Raw genomic sequence first — 15,444 nt, forward strand, 5'->3', positions numbered from 1 at the left:
AAAAACGACAATTGAAAAACAGAAAATCTAAAACCGGGAAATCGAAAAATCGATTGATTAAGAAATCAAAACATTTGAAAAATTCGAAAACTCGAAAAATTGAAGTATCGAAGAACTGAAATGAAAAATCGAGAAATCGAAAAATCTAATATTTTAAAAATTAAAAAATCTAAAATTTAAAAATCGAAAGTCAAGAAATGGGAAAATCCAAACATCGATTAATTGAAAAATTGAAAAAGTAAAATAATCGACATATCGAAAAATCCAGGAGTCAAAAATCGAAAAGTCGAAGAATCCAAATACTGAAAAATCTCAAAACTGAAATATCGAAAAACTGAAAAATGAAACAAAAACTGAAAATGGGAAACTAAATCGGGAAATCAAAACACTGAAAAATCAAAAAATTGAAAACGACAATTGAAAACAGAAAATCTAAAACCGGGAAGTCGAAAAATCAAAAGATTAAGCAATCGAAAAATTGAGAAATCGAAAAAGTAAAAAAATCGACACATCGTAAACTCCAGAAGCCAAAAATCGAAAAGTCGAAGAATCAAAATATTGAAAAATCCCAAAACTGAAATATCGAAAAACTGAAAAATGGAAAACCTGAAAAATCCGAAAACTTAAGTATCCAAAAACTGAGAACCTAAAAAGTCGAAAAATTGAGCAATAGAAAAATCCAAAAAGTGAAGTCGAAAAATTGAAACCTTAACAAAATTAAAAAATAAAAAATAAAAGACCGGAAAAATCGAAAAATTAAAGAACTGAGGAACAGGAATATCGAAATCCTCGAAAGTCAAGAAATGGGAAAATTAAAACATCGATTAATTGAAAAATCGAAAAAGTCACAGTTTATAAAATGTCAAATTTAAAAAATTGAAAAATCGAAAAAACGACAATTGAAAAACAGAAAATCTAAAACCGGGAAGTCGAAAAATCGATTGATTAAGAAATCAAAACATTTGAAAATTCGAAAACTCGAAAAATTGAAATATCGAAGAACTGAAATTAAAAAATCTAAAATTTAAAAATCGAAAGTCAAGCAATGGGAAAATCAAAACGTCGATTAATTGAAAAATCGAAAAAGTAAAAAAATCGACATCGAAAAATCTAGGAGTCAAAAATCGAAAAGTCGAAGAATCGAAATATTGAAAAATCCCAAAACGGAAATATCGAAAAACTGAAAAATGAAAGAAAAACTAGAAATGGCATACTAAATCGGGAAACCAAAACATTGAAAAATCAAAAAATTTAAAACGACAATTGAAAACAGAAAATCTAAAACCGGGAAGTCGAAAAATCGAAAGATTAAGCAATCGAAAAATTGAGAAATCGAAAAAGTAAAAAAATCGACACATCGAAAACTCCAGAAGCCAAAAATCGAAAAGTCGAACAATCAAAATATTGAAAAATCCCAAAACTGAAATATCGAAAAACTGAAATATGAAAGAAAAACTGAAAAATGGAAAACCTGAAAACTCCGAAAACTGAAATATCCAAAAACTGAGAACCTATAAAGTCGGAAAATTGAGCAACCGAAAAATCCAAAAAGTGAAGTCGAATATCGAAACTTTAAAAAACTGAAAAATCAAAAATCGAAAAATTAAAGAATTGAAGAACAGGAATATCGAAACCCTCGAAAAACAAAAAATGGGAAAATCAAAACATCGATTATTTGAAAAATCGAAAAATTGAGAGTTTATGAAAGTTAAATTTGAAAAATTAAAAAATCGAAAATTTGACAAAATGACAATTGAAAAACAGAAAATCTAAAACCGGGAAGTCGAAAAATCGATTGATTAAGAAATCAAAACATTTGAAAAATTTGAAAACTTGAAAAACTGAAATATCGAAGAACTGAAATGAAAAATCGAAAAATCGAAAAATCTTAAAATTTTAAATATTGAAAAATTAAAATACCAACAAATTGACAAATCTAAAATTTAAAAATCGAAAAGGTAAAAAATCGACACATCGAAAAATCCAGAAGTCAAAAATGGAAAAGTCGAACAGAAATATTGAAAAATCCCTAAACTGAAATATCGTAAAACTGAAAAATGAAAGAAAAACTAACGAATCGAAAAACTGAAAAATCCCAAAACTGAGAATCTAAAGAATCGAAAAACTGAGAAATCGAAAAATCAAAAAAGTGAAGTCGAAATATCGAAACCTTGAAAAAATAGAAAAATTGAAAAATCAAAAACCTGCAAAAACGTAAGATCGAAAAATTTAATAATAAGTAAACTGAAAAATCCCAAAACTGAAATGTCCAAAAACTGAGAAATTAAAAAATTGAAAAATTGAGAAATCGAAAAATCAAAAAGTGAAGTTGAAAAATCGAAACCTCAAAAAATAGAAAAACTGAAAAATCAAAAAACCTGAAAAATCATTTAATTGAAAAATCGACAAATAAGGAGTTTATAAAAGTCAAAAATTGAAAAATCGTAAAATTGAAGAGAAAAACTGAAAACCGAGAAATTGAAAAATTGAGAAATTGTAAAATCCAAAAATTAAATAATAAATATGAGTAAATACCAAAGTCCCCAAGCTAAAATTTCGAAAAACTGAGAATTCGAAAGTTGAAACAGCAGAAATTATGGTCGAAACCGGTTATGATGTGTATCAGATCACGGATCATGGCTTATAAATCAAGAACGCTTAGAGTCGACATTGGTCTGCCTGCGCTCTGGTCTGTAGATCAAACAAGTTCTCAGACGGCGAACTGTAATTCGTGTGAGCTGAATTAAAGTGAAGGAAACAGTAAGCAGTTTGTAATATTCTGGTAAATCTAGTGTCAATTTGTCGAAAGTAAAACGCGTCGATAAAATATTATGACATTTTTTTCTATTGTAGTTAATTTTATTCCTATTCTTAAGTTTTGTGGATTGATCGTTTAATAAACACTTTATCAAGTTATTTGTGCGTTTTCTGTCTAATCTAAGACACATAGTTGTTGTTAAAAATAAGTATATATTAAAAAAAAGATTCTGCAGGAAAAAGTTAAATTAAGCCCCACCCACCCGTCCCTATCTCAATTGTGACGAATTTTTTATTCGTTGTCATATAGAGGGGCGGAGTTTAATTGCAAAATCCAGATTTTTCTACAAAATTTACTATTATAAACATGTTTTAAGCTTCCTTTGTTTCTTCTCTTCAATTGGGGCAGTACTTTTTTTTATATAAAACTAATAACCGAAATAGAGTCGGGTGGGTGGGCGGGGCTAAATTTAACTTTTTCCTACAGAATCATTTATAAGCTAGCAATAGCCCCGCCAACCCACCCCCTCGTCATTCCAGTAATTACTCTTAATATTGTTCAGTTTTATCTTAGCAAGTTTTAGCCCCGCCCACCCACCCTTTTTTTCTTAGAGGATATGTCATCTGCCAAAGTCGATCTTATCTTAATAAATACTAGACCCGCCCACCCGCCCTCTAGTTTCTTAAAGGCTATGTCATTTACCAAAATCAATCTTATTTCAGCAGATACAAGCCCCGATTTTAACGATTTTATCTCTCTTCAACTGAGATCTACCTTTCATTCGGACTAGAGAAAATGAGTCACTGCAATGGAGCCAAGGTGGGTGGACGGGGTGAATTATACCACGTGTTTCTTTTATTTTATACAGCCCCTGTGAGATTACAAAATTTACTATTATAAAAATGTTTTAAGTTTCCTTTGTTTCTTCTCTTCAGTTGGGGCAGTTTTTATATAAAATTAATAACCGAAATGGAGTCGGGTGGGTGGGCGGGGTTTGTTATTAGTTCTACTGCAGAGCTGTAATTAACTGATCGAAAATAGGCTGTAAAAAAGCTCCAATCGTAACTTTTTGTTGTACTATTTGTTATAATATTTATTTCGGGTGGGTGGGCGGGGCTAAGTATAACTTTTTCCTAGAGAGTTTTTCGTACAATACTCTTAGTATTGTTCAATCCTATCTTAGAAAAAAAATAGACAACGGGTGGCTGGGCGGGGCTAAATTTAACTTTTTTCTACAGAATCCTTTATAAGCTGGCAATAGCCCCGCCCACCCACCCCCTGTTCATTCCAGTGATTACTCTTAATATTGTTCAGTTTTATCTTAGCAAGTTTTAGTTAGAAACAAACACTGTTGCCAATATAAGTCGAGCAGTCCTCAACCGTCATTTAATTTAAACTATGACGCGTCTCTATGTTCTCTGGTCAAATTGTCAAAATCGTGTCTGCCAGCGTCTGCGCATAACCTGCGAAAATGGCTGTGTTTTGAATTGTATAAAACTGTTGCTCCTAGGTTTATTTTGAGTTTTTCGCTTCATAGTTTATGTGTCTGTTAATAATAGTGTATAAGTTTACTAGTTCAAACATTGTAGTTTAAGTTTCAAGTGATTTTATTGTCCCAAAGAGCTCCAACCTCAAAGGGTAAGTATTACAAAATAATGCAACGACTTGCTTTTTTCTCCAACGTGGATACGCAGTACCACATTGTCACATTAAAACGAATATATTACTCCCCGCCAGAGTTAATCATGTCACGTATACACACAAGATTGATCTTTTTTATTTTTTTTTTCATTCGAAAAATTAACCCGTGTTTCAGACATCCCAAAATGGGTAAAAAACGCAAGCGCGAAGATGACGACGAGGAAGACGAGTACGTGGGTTTCTGCCACGGCCTGCAGCAAAATTCCAGGGACGGCGTAGGCAACAGTTCGTACGTCTACTCATCCAGTCGCCGTTTCAAGAGGCCCCGAATCAACCCCAATTTCTACGAACCGGCCACCGTGGAATACAGATACTTAGATAGGAGCGACTTGCCGTACCGAGAGATCGCAAGACTGATTACTAATAGGTCGATCGTCATTGACGACATAGTAGAAGTGCAAAACCCGGTCCTCGAACGGGCCTACAACCAGAAGAAAAGCCAGAGACTGCGCGAGTACGGTAACAGTTTGAAAGAAGAACTCCTCTTTCACGGCACCAAAGGGTCCAACGTCAGTAGCATCTGCAGGTTCAATTTCGACTGGAGATTGACTGGCTCGAATAAAGGCCACAAGTTTGGCAAGGGGATTTGTTTCTCCAGGAACGCCAAATACGCGAGCAGTTATTCGGATAAATCATACTACAAAGTCATGATTGTCGCAAAGGTTTTAATAGCGCGAATTTGTAAAGGGTACCATGATATGTCTATGCCGCCACAAGGATTTGATACAAGTCAGAAGGGCGCAAATGGAATAGTTCTTGTTAAGTATGAGGATAACGAGTTCTATCCTGCGTATATTTTGTATTATCATTTTAACGACGATTACAATTACAGTTATGAGCGCATAAATTGTACTTGTAATCGGTTTAGGTGTTCCCATCACCATGGAGATTACAACAGTGGTCTCTACTATGATTTTTCCAATCACGGTAACTATAACTGGGGCGAATTTTCGGGTTATAATAACTACAGCAACGGTTGGAATTTTAATCAGTATTACAACCAGCGCAATGAATATTTTTATAACAGCCAAAATTATAGTAGCGGCGAGTATTCCCAAGATGGGGAATACCAGACAAGTTCAAACTATTTTTCGTTTAATTGAAACAAGAATGTTACGTCCTTTTTATTATTCGTATGTTTTTTTTAGTTTTATAGTTTTTCATGTTTTTTTTTATATAGATATTATTTTTACGAATTGTTCCTTTTTTTGTAACTGAAACCAAATAAATTTTTTGTAACTTAATTTTTGCAGTACGTTGCTGTTGCCTCTGGTGTAGATTAGAAAATGCGTATTGCGAGACTTAAGTCGTTTGACTTCGACCAGTGGCGTATCACTTGCGTTCAGAAACGGAGCATTTTGTATATATTTTTTAGATTTCGTAGTTCTACCAGAGAACATAGAGAAGCGTCATAGTTTAAATTAAATGACGGTTGAGGACTCCTCGACTTATGTTGGCAACAGTGTTTGTTTCTAACTAGGACTAAAATTAACTACAATAGAAAAAATGTCATAATATTTTTAACGACGATTTTTCGATTTTTTAGATTCGTCAGTTTTTCTTTGATTTTTCAGTTTTTTGGTATTTCAGTTTTGGGATTTTTCAATATTTCTGTTCGACTTTTCCATTTTTGACTTCTGGATTTTTCGATGTGTCGACTTTTTACTTTTTCGATTTTTAAATTTTAGATTTCTCAATTTTTTGGTATTTTAATTTTTCAATATTTAAAATTTTAGATTTTTCGATTTCTTGATTTTTCATTTCAGCTCTTCCATATTTCAATTTTTCAAATATTTCGATTTTTCGACTTCCCGGTTTTAGATTTTCTATTTTTCAATTGTCGTTTTTTCAATTTGACATTTAAACTGTCAATTTTTCGATTTTTCAATTAATCGATGTTTTGATTTTCCCATTTCTTGACTTTCGAGGGTTTCGATATTCCTGTTCTTCAATTCTTTAAGTTTCGATTTTTCGACTTCCCTTTTTGGATTTTTCGATTGCTCAATTTTCGACTTTTCAGGTTCTCAGTTTTTGGATATTTCAGTTTTCGGATTTTTCAGGTTTTCCATTTTTCAGTTTTTCTTTCATTTTTCAGTTTATCGATATCTCAGTGTTGGGATGTTTCAATATTTTGATTCTTCGATTTTTCGATTTTTAATTCCTGGATTTTTCGATGTGACGATTATTTTACTTTTTCGATTTTTCAATTTTAGGTTTTTTATTTTTTTTAATTTTAGATTTTTCGATTCCTCGATTTTTCAGTTCAATTTTTCGATATTTGAATTTTTCAAATGTTTCGATTTCTCGATCTTTTGATTTTTCGACTTCCCGCCTTTAGATTTTCTGTTTTTCAATTGTCATTTTGTCAAATTTTCGATTTTTTAATTTTTCAAATTTAACTTTCATAAACTCTCAATTTTTCAATTTTTGACTTTTATAAACCCTTTATTTGTCGATTTTTCAATTAATTGATTTTTCCGGTTTTTTGGTTTTTCAATTTTTTTATTTTTTCAGGTTTCGATTTTTCAACTTCACTTTTTTGATTTTTCGATTTCTGAATTTTTCAATTTTTTAATTTCTCAGTTTTTGGACATTTCAGTTTTGGGATTTTTCAGTTTACTTATTATTCAATTTTTCGATCTTACGATTTTGCAGGTTTTTGATTTTTCAATTTTTCAATTTTTTCAAGGTTTCGATATTTCGACTTGACTTTTTTGATTTTTCGATTTCTCAATTTTTCGATTCTTTAGATTCTCACTTTTTGGATATTTCAGTTTTTCGATTCGTCAGTTTTTCTTTCATTTTTCAGTTTTTCGTTATTTCAGTTTTGGGATTTTTCAATATTTCTGTTCTTCGACTTTTCCATTTTTGACTTCTGGATTTTTCGATGTGTCGACTTTTTACTTTTTCGGTTTTTAAATTTTAGATTTGTCAATTTGTTGGTATTTTAATTTTTCAATATTTAAAATTTTAGGTTTTTCGATTTCTTGATTTTTCATTTCAGCTCTTCCATATTTCAATTTTTCAACTGTTTGCATTTTTTAATCTTTAGATTTTTCGACTTCCTGGTTTTAGATTTTGTTTTTCAATTGTCATTTTTTCAATTTTTCGATTTTTAAATTCTAGATTTTTCAGTTTTTTGATATTTTAATTTTTCAATATTTAAAATTTTAGATTTTTCAATTTCTCGATTTTTCATTTCAGTTCTTCGATATTTCAGTTTTTCAAGTTTTCGAATTTTTCAAATGTTTTGATTTCTTAATCAATTGATTTTTCGACTTTCCGGTTTTAGATTTTCTGTTTTTCAATTGTCGTTTTTTCAAATTTTTGATTTTTCAATTTTTCAAATTTGACGATTATAAACTGTCAATTTTTCGATTTTTCAATTAATCGATGTTTTGATTTTCCCATTTCTTGACTTTCGAGGGTTTCGATATTCCTGTTCTTCAATTCCTTAATTTTTTGAATTTTCAGGTTTTTGATTTTTTTAAGGTTTCAATTTTTCGACTCCACTTTTTGGATTTTTCTATTGCTCAATTTTTCGACTTTTTAGGTTCTCAGTTTTTGGATATATTTATAAAATTTAGATTTCGGAGTTTTCAGATTTTCCATTTTTCAGTTTTTCTTTCGTTTTTCAGTTTTTCGATATTTCAGTTTTGTGATTTTTCAATATTTCGATTTTTGACTCCTGGATTTTTCGATATGTCGATTTTTTTACTTTTTCGATTTTTCAATTAATCGATATTTTGATTTTCCCATTTCTTGACTTTCGATTTTTAAATTTCAGATTTTTTAATTTTTAAAATTTTAGATTTTTCGATTTCTCGATTTTTCATTTCAGTTCTTCGATATTTCAATTTTTCGAATTTTTCAAATGTTTTGATTTCTTAATCAATCGATTTTTCGACTTCCCGGTTTAAGATTTTCTGTTTTTCAATTGTCGTTTTTTCGATTTTTCAATTTTTCAAATTTGACATTTTATAAACTGTCAATTTTTCGATTTTTCAATTAATCGATGTTTTAATTTTCCCATTTCTTGACTTTCCAGGATTTCGATATTCCTTTTCTTCAGTTTTTTAATTTTTCGATTTTTCAGATTTTTGATTTTTTATTTTTTAATTTTGTTAAGGTTTCAATTTTTCGACTTCACTTTTCGCATTTTTCTATTGCTCAATTTTTCGACTTTTTAGGTTCTCACTTTTTGGATATTTTGGTTTTCGGCGTTTTCAGGTTTTCAATTTTTCAGTGTTTCGATATTTCAGTTTTGGGATTTTTCAATATTTTGATTCTTCGACTTTTCGATTTTTGGCTTCTGGAGTTTACGATGTGTCGATTTCTTCGATTTCTCAATTTTTCGATTGCTTAATCTTTCGATTTTTCGACTTCCTGGTTTTAGATTTTCTGTTTTCAATTGTCGTTTTAAATTTTTCGATTTTTCAATGTTTTGATTTCCCGATTTAGTTTCCCATTTTTAGTTTTTCTTTCATTTTTCAGTTTTTCGATATTTCAGTTTTGAGATTTTTCGATTTCTCGAATTTTCATTTCAGTTCGATATTTCAATTTTTCAAGTTTTCGAATTTTTCAAATGTTTCGATTTCTTAATCTTTTGATTTTTCTACTTCCCGGTTTTAGATTTTCTGTTTTTCAATTGTCATTTTTTCGATTTTTTAATTTCTCAAATTTGACTTTCATAAACTCAATTTTTCGATTTTTCAATTAATCGATGTTTTGATTTTCCTATTTCTTGACCTTCAAGTGTTTCGATTTTCGTGTTCTTCAATTCTTTAATTTTTTGATTTTTCAGGTTTTCGATTTTTCAATATTTGGATTTTTTAAGGTTTCTATTTTTCGATTTCACTTTTTTGATTTTTCGATTTTTCAGTTTTTAGATATTTCAGTTTTAGGATTTTTCAATATTTCAATTCTTCGGTTTTTCTATTTTTGACTTCTGGATTTTTCGATGTGTCTACCTTTTTACTTTTTCGATTTTTCAATATTTGGATTTCTGAATTTTAGATTTTCTAATCTTCTGATATTTTAATTTTTCAATGTTTCTTAATCTTTTGATTTTTCGACTTCCGGTTTTAAATTTTCTGTTTTTCCATTGTCATTTTGTCAAATTTTCGATTTTTTAATTTTTCGAATTTAACTTTTATAAACTCAATTTTTCGATTTTTCATTTAATCGATGTTTTGATTTTCCCATTTCTTGACCTTCGAGTGTTTCGATTTTCCTGTTCTTCAATTCTTTAATTTTTTTAATTTTCAGGTTTTTGATTTTTCAATTTTTCGATTTTTTAGGGTTTCTATTTTCCGACTTCACTTTTTTGATTTTTCGATTTTTCAGTTTTTAGATATTTCAGTTTTAGGATTTTTCAATATTTCAATTCTTCGGCTTTTCTATTTTTGACTTCTGGATTTTTCGATGTGTCTACCTTTTTACTTTTTCGATTTTTCAATTTTTGGATTTCTAAATTTTAGATTTTCCAATCTTCTGATATTGTAATTTTTCAATATTTGTTAATATCAGTTTTTCAATTTTTTATTTTGGCCTATTTCGGTTTCTCAGTTTTTCCAGTTATCCATTTTTTCGTTTTTTGATTTTTCCGCTTTTCCAATTTTTCAACTTTAAACTTTTTGTTTGTCGATTTCTCTATTTTCCGATTTTTCGACTTCATCACTTTTCGATTTCTCGTTCTTTTGACCTTTCAATCTCTCAATTTTTCGAATTTTTAAGTTTTTTGATTTCTCGATTTATCGAGGTTTGGATTTTTCGATATTTTGATTGTCAATTTCTCAATATATAAATTATTCGATTTTGGCCTATTTCGGTTTCTCAATTGTTCGACTTTTCGACTCCACGATTTCTTGATCTTTTGATTTTTCGATTTTCCAGTTTTCCGATGTTTCGATTTTTCAGTTTTCCGATTTTTTAAATTTGGGTCGTCAATAAGGGTCGTTTTGCAAAATCAGCCTGTATGTCGCATCTATATTAATCTATGGTTCTACAAACTGGTATGAATAAACTAACAGAACATTGAAACCAGGAGACTTGTACTATGATTGCCCCCTAAATTTTTAGGACGAGCCGCCACTGCGTTTGACTAGTGTTTCAATTAGAATATAAAATTTACATTTCGCAGGTGAACTGTAATTTTGATTTATAACATATACAAAGCGTTAAAATATTTTTACACTAAAATATCTATCCATTTTTTTGCGAACATTGTGTTGGTAAACCTGTGAATTGCGGACTTTGGAAATCCGGAAATACCAATTATGCAATCCGTGAAAACACAGACTTGTCGCGATAAGTAATTGATCAGTGTTTCTACTTAAGTACGGTAAGTTTTAAGTAGTGTTACTATTTCACAACAAAGAAAAGTTACACCTTAAAATTTTAGATGGATTATTTTGGTTATCCCAGAAAATCTAGATCAGCCCAGTACTCAAGACCCAAAAAATTTCAAACGTCTCCAGTCCCATGCAAATTAAACCCGAACATCGTCAAAACAAAAACCAACGCGAGAAGGGCAGTCACTTACAGAAACGTCCATCCAACTGAAGACACATACAACGACATTTTAAGTTTGATCACAAATCAGACCATAGTAGTTGAAAACTTGGTTCAGATTAATAATCCATATTTAAAAAGTGCTTATGATCTTAAGAAGGAGCAAAAGGTGTCTCAATATGGAAACAAAGTAAGTGAAAAACTTCTGTTTCATGGTACTAGAAAAGAAAACCTTGATAGTATTTGCACTTGGAATTTTAACTGGAGATTTTTTGGCGAAAGCACTGGGCACAAATTCGGGCAAGGTGTGAGCTTTTCTCCAAACGCTATGTACGCCAGTAATTACTCAGATACCAACTGTTACAACAAAGTCATGATTATTGCTAAAGTGTTAATAGCGCAAAAGTGCCAAGGAAACGAAAATATGGTGTTACCTCTGGATGGATGCGACACCAGTCAGAAAAACAATGGCATAGTTATTGTTAAGTACGAAGATCATGAATTTTTGCCACTATACAAGATGTACTACCACATAGCTGAATATTCTGATTCAGAGGAACAGTCTGATGAAGATAGTGAAGAAGAGGAGAGTTGGGATGAAGAGGACGGTAGCGAGTATGAAGAGGAAGAAGATGAAGGTAGTTCTGACGAAGACGAAGAAGAGGAAGATTGTGAAGAAGAATCAGAAGACTATGATGATGAAGAGGACTCTTATGACGAAGAAGACTACTATGATTCTGAAGAGTATTCCTCTGATGATTATTATGAATAAATGACGCTTCAAGGATTATATTAATATCAAATGTTTAATATTTTTGTTTTTTTATTAAATAAAAAATTGTTGACGTAAGACTGACGTATGACGTTGGCACCCCTGTTGTTTTTAAAACGTGCGCCTTAAAAAACTCATCGTGATTGGTTCGCCACAATTAATAGTAAACATAACCTCACTTGTGGCGAGCAACCTTTAAATCGAGTTTTATCCACGACAACAAAATGATGTCTACATCTGAACTAGATGACCATTCCCGTTGCATCATTCACATAGATATAGATTGTTTTTACGCCCAAGTGGAAATGAACAAAGAGCCAAAACTGCGTTCGGTGCCCCTCGGCATCCAACAAAAAAACATCGTAGTTACCAGTAATTACAAAGCCCGTGAGTTCGGTATCAAGAAGTGTATGTTAATAGCAGAAGCCCGAAAGTTGTGTCCTGATCTTGTGTTAGCTAATGGTGAAGACTTGCACGACTATCGACAGACTTCATACCAAGTTACTAACTTGCTGCAGAGGTACTCGGCGCTGGTGGAGCGCTTGGGTTTGGATGAGAATTTCATCGACGTGACGACGTTGGTGAACGAGAAGGTAAAACAAGGGGGCGACTTGAGTGTAGTTGGAAATGTTTTTGGAGAGTCGAGTGAGAGGTGCGATTGTGGGTGTACCAGACGTTTGACACTGTGTACACTAGTGGCTCAAGAAATTAGGGATTTGATTAAGTCCGAACTTAACCTGACGACGTGTGCAGGGGTTGCTCATAATAAATTATTGGCGAAATTGGCAGGATCGCGCCACAAACCGAACCAACAAACTGTCGTTTTCCCCAATAGCGCTCTCGAGTTGATGTTGAGTTTGAGCTCCCTTATGAGTATTCCCGGGATTGGGAGAGCCATGTTCGAACAGCTACACAAATCAGACATCAAGACAGTCGAGGATCTCCAAAATACGGATTTTAAAAAACTTGAAACCGTCACAGGTTCAGACAAAGCTCACTTCATCTACAACTTGAGCTACGGCATTGACAAAACCCCCGTCAAACCCTCAGGTAAACCCCAAAGCATCGGTTTAGAAGACGCTTGTAAGTCGATTTCCGTCGAGACCGAAGTCAAGAAAAAACTCGAACAACTCCTCCACCGCCTCCTCGTACTAGTCACCGAGGACGGCCGCGTCCCCAAAACCATCAAACTAACAGTGCGTAAGTTCGACAAAGACAGCAAAATCAGCCACCGCGAAACCCGCCAATGCAACGTCAACCCGTCCCTCTTCACGTCCAACCAGCCCAACAAAGACGCCAAGATAATGGCCACAGTTATGCATTTATTCAGCAGAATCATCGACCCCAAGAAGCCTTACCACATCACCCTGCTGGGGCTCTCCTTCACGAAGTTCCAGGAGCTCCCGAGGAACTCGATCGCGTCGTTCCTGCGCAAGGACCTGGAGGTCCAGTCGGTCATCAGCATAGAAAACCAGAGCGCGGTCGAGGACGCCTCTTCTTCGGCGCCGTCCACGTCCAACGTGGCCGTGGAGGTGGAGTCGCCGACGCCGTCGCCGAAGAAGCTCAAGCTGTCCTTGGTCAGCAAGAAGCGCTGCTTCCGGGAGTACGAGGACTGCGAGAGCCCGTCGAAGCTGAAGGTCGCCGAGTTGTGTCTGGATTCGGTGCCGTGTCCGCCGGACGCGGATAAAGACGTGTTCAAGGAGCTGCCCTGGGAGGTGCAGAAGGAGCTGTGGGACGACTACAAGAGGAAGAGGCCGAGCGAGATCTTCTGCAGCAGTCAGGTGAAAAAGTCCAAACCCAACACTCTGCTCAATTATTTCATCAGGAACAATTAAATGATTGGAATTAGGATTAATTTTGTATATTTCTAGATGTTTTGAATATAAACTGTGTTAAGACGATGTTTCATTCACGTAAAACCGGCCCCTCCACAACTTGATGACGTCATCGCAAAATTTTGCGAAGCAAAACTCATTGAAATGTACTTTTATAAATATTTATACAGGTGTCCCAAAAAATGTCTGTTTATTGGTTACATCGACGACGTCGTAACCAATATGCTGGGAATTGTTAGATTATTTTTATAAAATATATACAATTTTTTACTTAATATACGTAGTATTCTTGGAACAACTCGAGAAATATGGATTTTAAGCTCCACCCTCTTGACTCACGATGAATAAAAAAAGTCATCACGATTGAGATAGGGTGGGTGGGCGGGGCTTATATTTTGCCTTTTTTCTTAATATTCGTAGTCTTGTTTTCGTAACAAGAAACTTAAAACGTGTTTAAAACAGGAAATATTGGTTTTGTAATTACGCTCCGCCCCCTTGGCTAACGACAAACAAAGAAAAAGCGTCACAACTGAGGCAGGGAGGGTGGGTGGGGCTTGGGTTTTGCATTTTTTTCTTCTTAATATACATTACAATAGGACTTGCTAAGATAGGACTGATTTTGGCAAATCACATACCTTCCAAGAAAATAGAGAGTGGGTGGGTGGGGCTAGTACTTGTTAAGACACGAATTTCCATAGTAACGAGTTAAATTCCTTAATCTACCTTAATGTGCAAAATCAGTTTTTTCTTAGAAAGTACTAACCCCCCCACCCACCCTCTATTTCCTCAGAGGATATGACATTTGCCAAAATCAGTCTTATCTTAGCAAGTACTAGCCCCACCCAACCACCCTCTATTTTCTTGGAAGGTATGTGATCTGCCAAAATCAGTCTTTTCTGAGCAAGTACTATCCCCACCCGCCCACCCATATTTTACCAGAGGATATGTTATTTGCCAAAATAAGACTTATATAAGCAAGCACTAGTAAGTAATACCCTCTGAGAAAATAAAGGGCGAGTGGGTGGAGCTACTACTTGCTAGTATAATCTTATTTTGGCAAATAACATATTCTCTGAGAAAATAAAGGGCGGGTGGGCGGGGCTAGACTTGCTAAGATAAGACTGATTTTGGCAAATCACGTACCTTCCAAGAAAATAGAGGGAGGGTGGGTGGGGCTAGTACTTGCTAAGATAAGGCTTATTTCGGTATATTGTTTTTTCTCCATAACAAGAAACTGAAAACATGTTTACAATGGTAAATTTTATCCCATACACTTCTCTACAAATTTACCCTTTGAAACATGTTTTCAGTTTCTTGTCGTGAAAAGAAAACTACATATATTAAGAAAAAAAAAGGCAAAATACAAAAAACATAATTCTATCCTCGAATTCACCATTTGATAATTTCAGTATTTTATTATAGAAATGGATAAGCCCCGCCCACCCACCCCATCTCAATTGTGATGAATTTTTTTATTCGTCGTGAGACCGAGAGGGCGGACCTTAACTGCAAAATCCTTATTTCTCTACGAGAAATTAAAAACATGTTTTTGAGTATCGTGTTGTCCAAAGAAAACTACGTATATAAAGAAAAAAGGCAAAGGCCCCGCCCACCCGCCCTATCTCAATTGTGATGATTTTTTTGAATCGTCGAGAGCCAAAGGGGCGGAGCCTAATTGCAAAATCCATATTTCCTTACAAAAATTTACCATTTTAAATGTATTTTAAGTTTCTAAGAATAAAAAAATCATCACAATCGAGGTGGGATGGGTGGGCGGGGTTTATATTTTGCCTTTTTTTTTTCTTAATATACATAGTATTTTGCAGTTAAGCTCCGCCCCCTTGGTTCACGGCGAATAAAAAAAA

The 15,444-nt window shown here is 33.3% G+C and overlaps 3 protein-coding genes across 3 annotated transcripts; all 3 read left to right on the forward strand.

The window, feature by feature from the left end:
• The first annotated feature begins 4,237 nt into the window (after window positions 1–4,237).
• LOC135125993 (protein mono-ADP-ribosyltransferase PARP12-like) lies at window positions 4,238–5,588 on the forward strand. Its single transcript, XM_064051777.1, has 2 exons — window positions 4,238–4,396; window positions 4,575–5,588. The coding sequence occupies exon 2, from the start codon at window positions 4,585–4,587 to the stop codon at window positions 5,560–5,562; it is 978 nt and encodes a 325-aa protein (XP_063907847.1). The 5' UTR covers window positions 4,238–4,396; window positions 4,575–4,584; the 3' UTR covers window positions 5,563–5,588.
• Window positions 5,589–10,672: 5,084 nt separating this feature from the next.
• LOC135125994 (uncharacterized) lies at window positions 10,673–11,822 on the forward strand. Its single transcript, XM_064051778.1, has 2 exons — window positions 10,673–10,802; window positions 10,863–11,822. Exon 2 carries the CDS (start codon window positions 10,863–10,865, stop codon window positions 11,742–11,744), a length of 882 nt encoding a protein of 293 aa, XP_063907848.1. The 5' UTR covers window positions 10,673–10,802; the 3' UTR covers window positions 11,745–11,822.
• Window positions 11,823–11,902: 80 nt separating this feature from the next.
• LOC135126217 (DNA polymerase iota) lies at window positions 11,903–13,640 on the forward strand. The gene has a single exon (XM_064052089.1). The coding sequence runs from the start codon at window positions 11,969–11,971 to the stop codon at window positions 13,577–13,579; it is 1,611 nt and encodes a 536-aa protein (XP_063908159.1). The 5' UTR covers window positions 11,903–11,968; the 3' UTR covers window positions 13,580–13,640.
• The last annotated feature ends 1,804 nt before the right edge of the window (window positions 13,641–15,444 follow it).

Source organism: Zophobas morio, unplaced genomic scaffold, assembly GCF_036711695.1.
Source record: "Zophobas morio isolate AGI-343-1 ecotype UQ-CSIRO unplaced genomic scaffold, CSIRO_AGI_Zmor_V1 ptg000010l, whole genome shotgun sequence".
NCBI classification, from domain to species: domain Eukaryota; kingdom Metazoa; phylum Arthropoda; class Insecta; order Coleoptera; family Tenebrionidae; genus Zophobas; species Zophobas morio.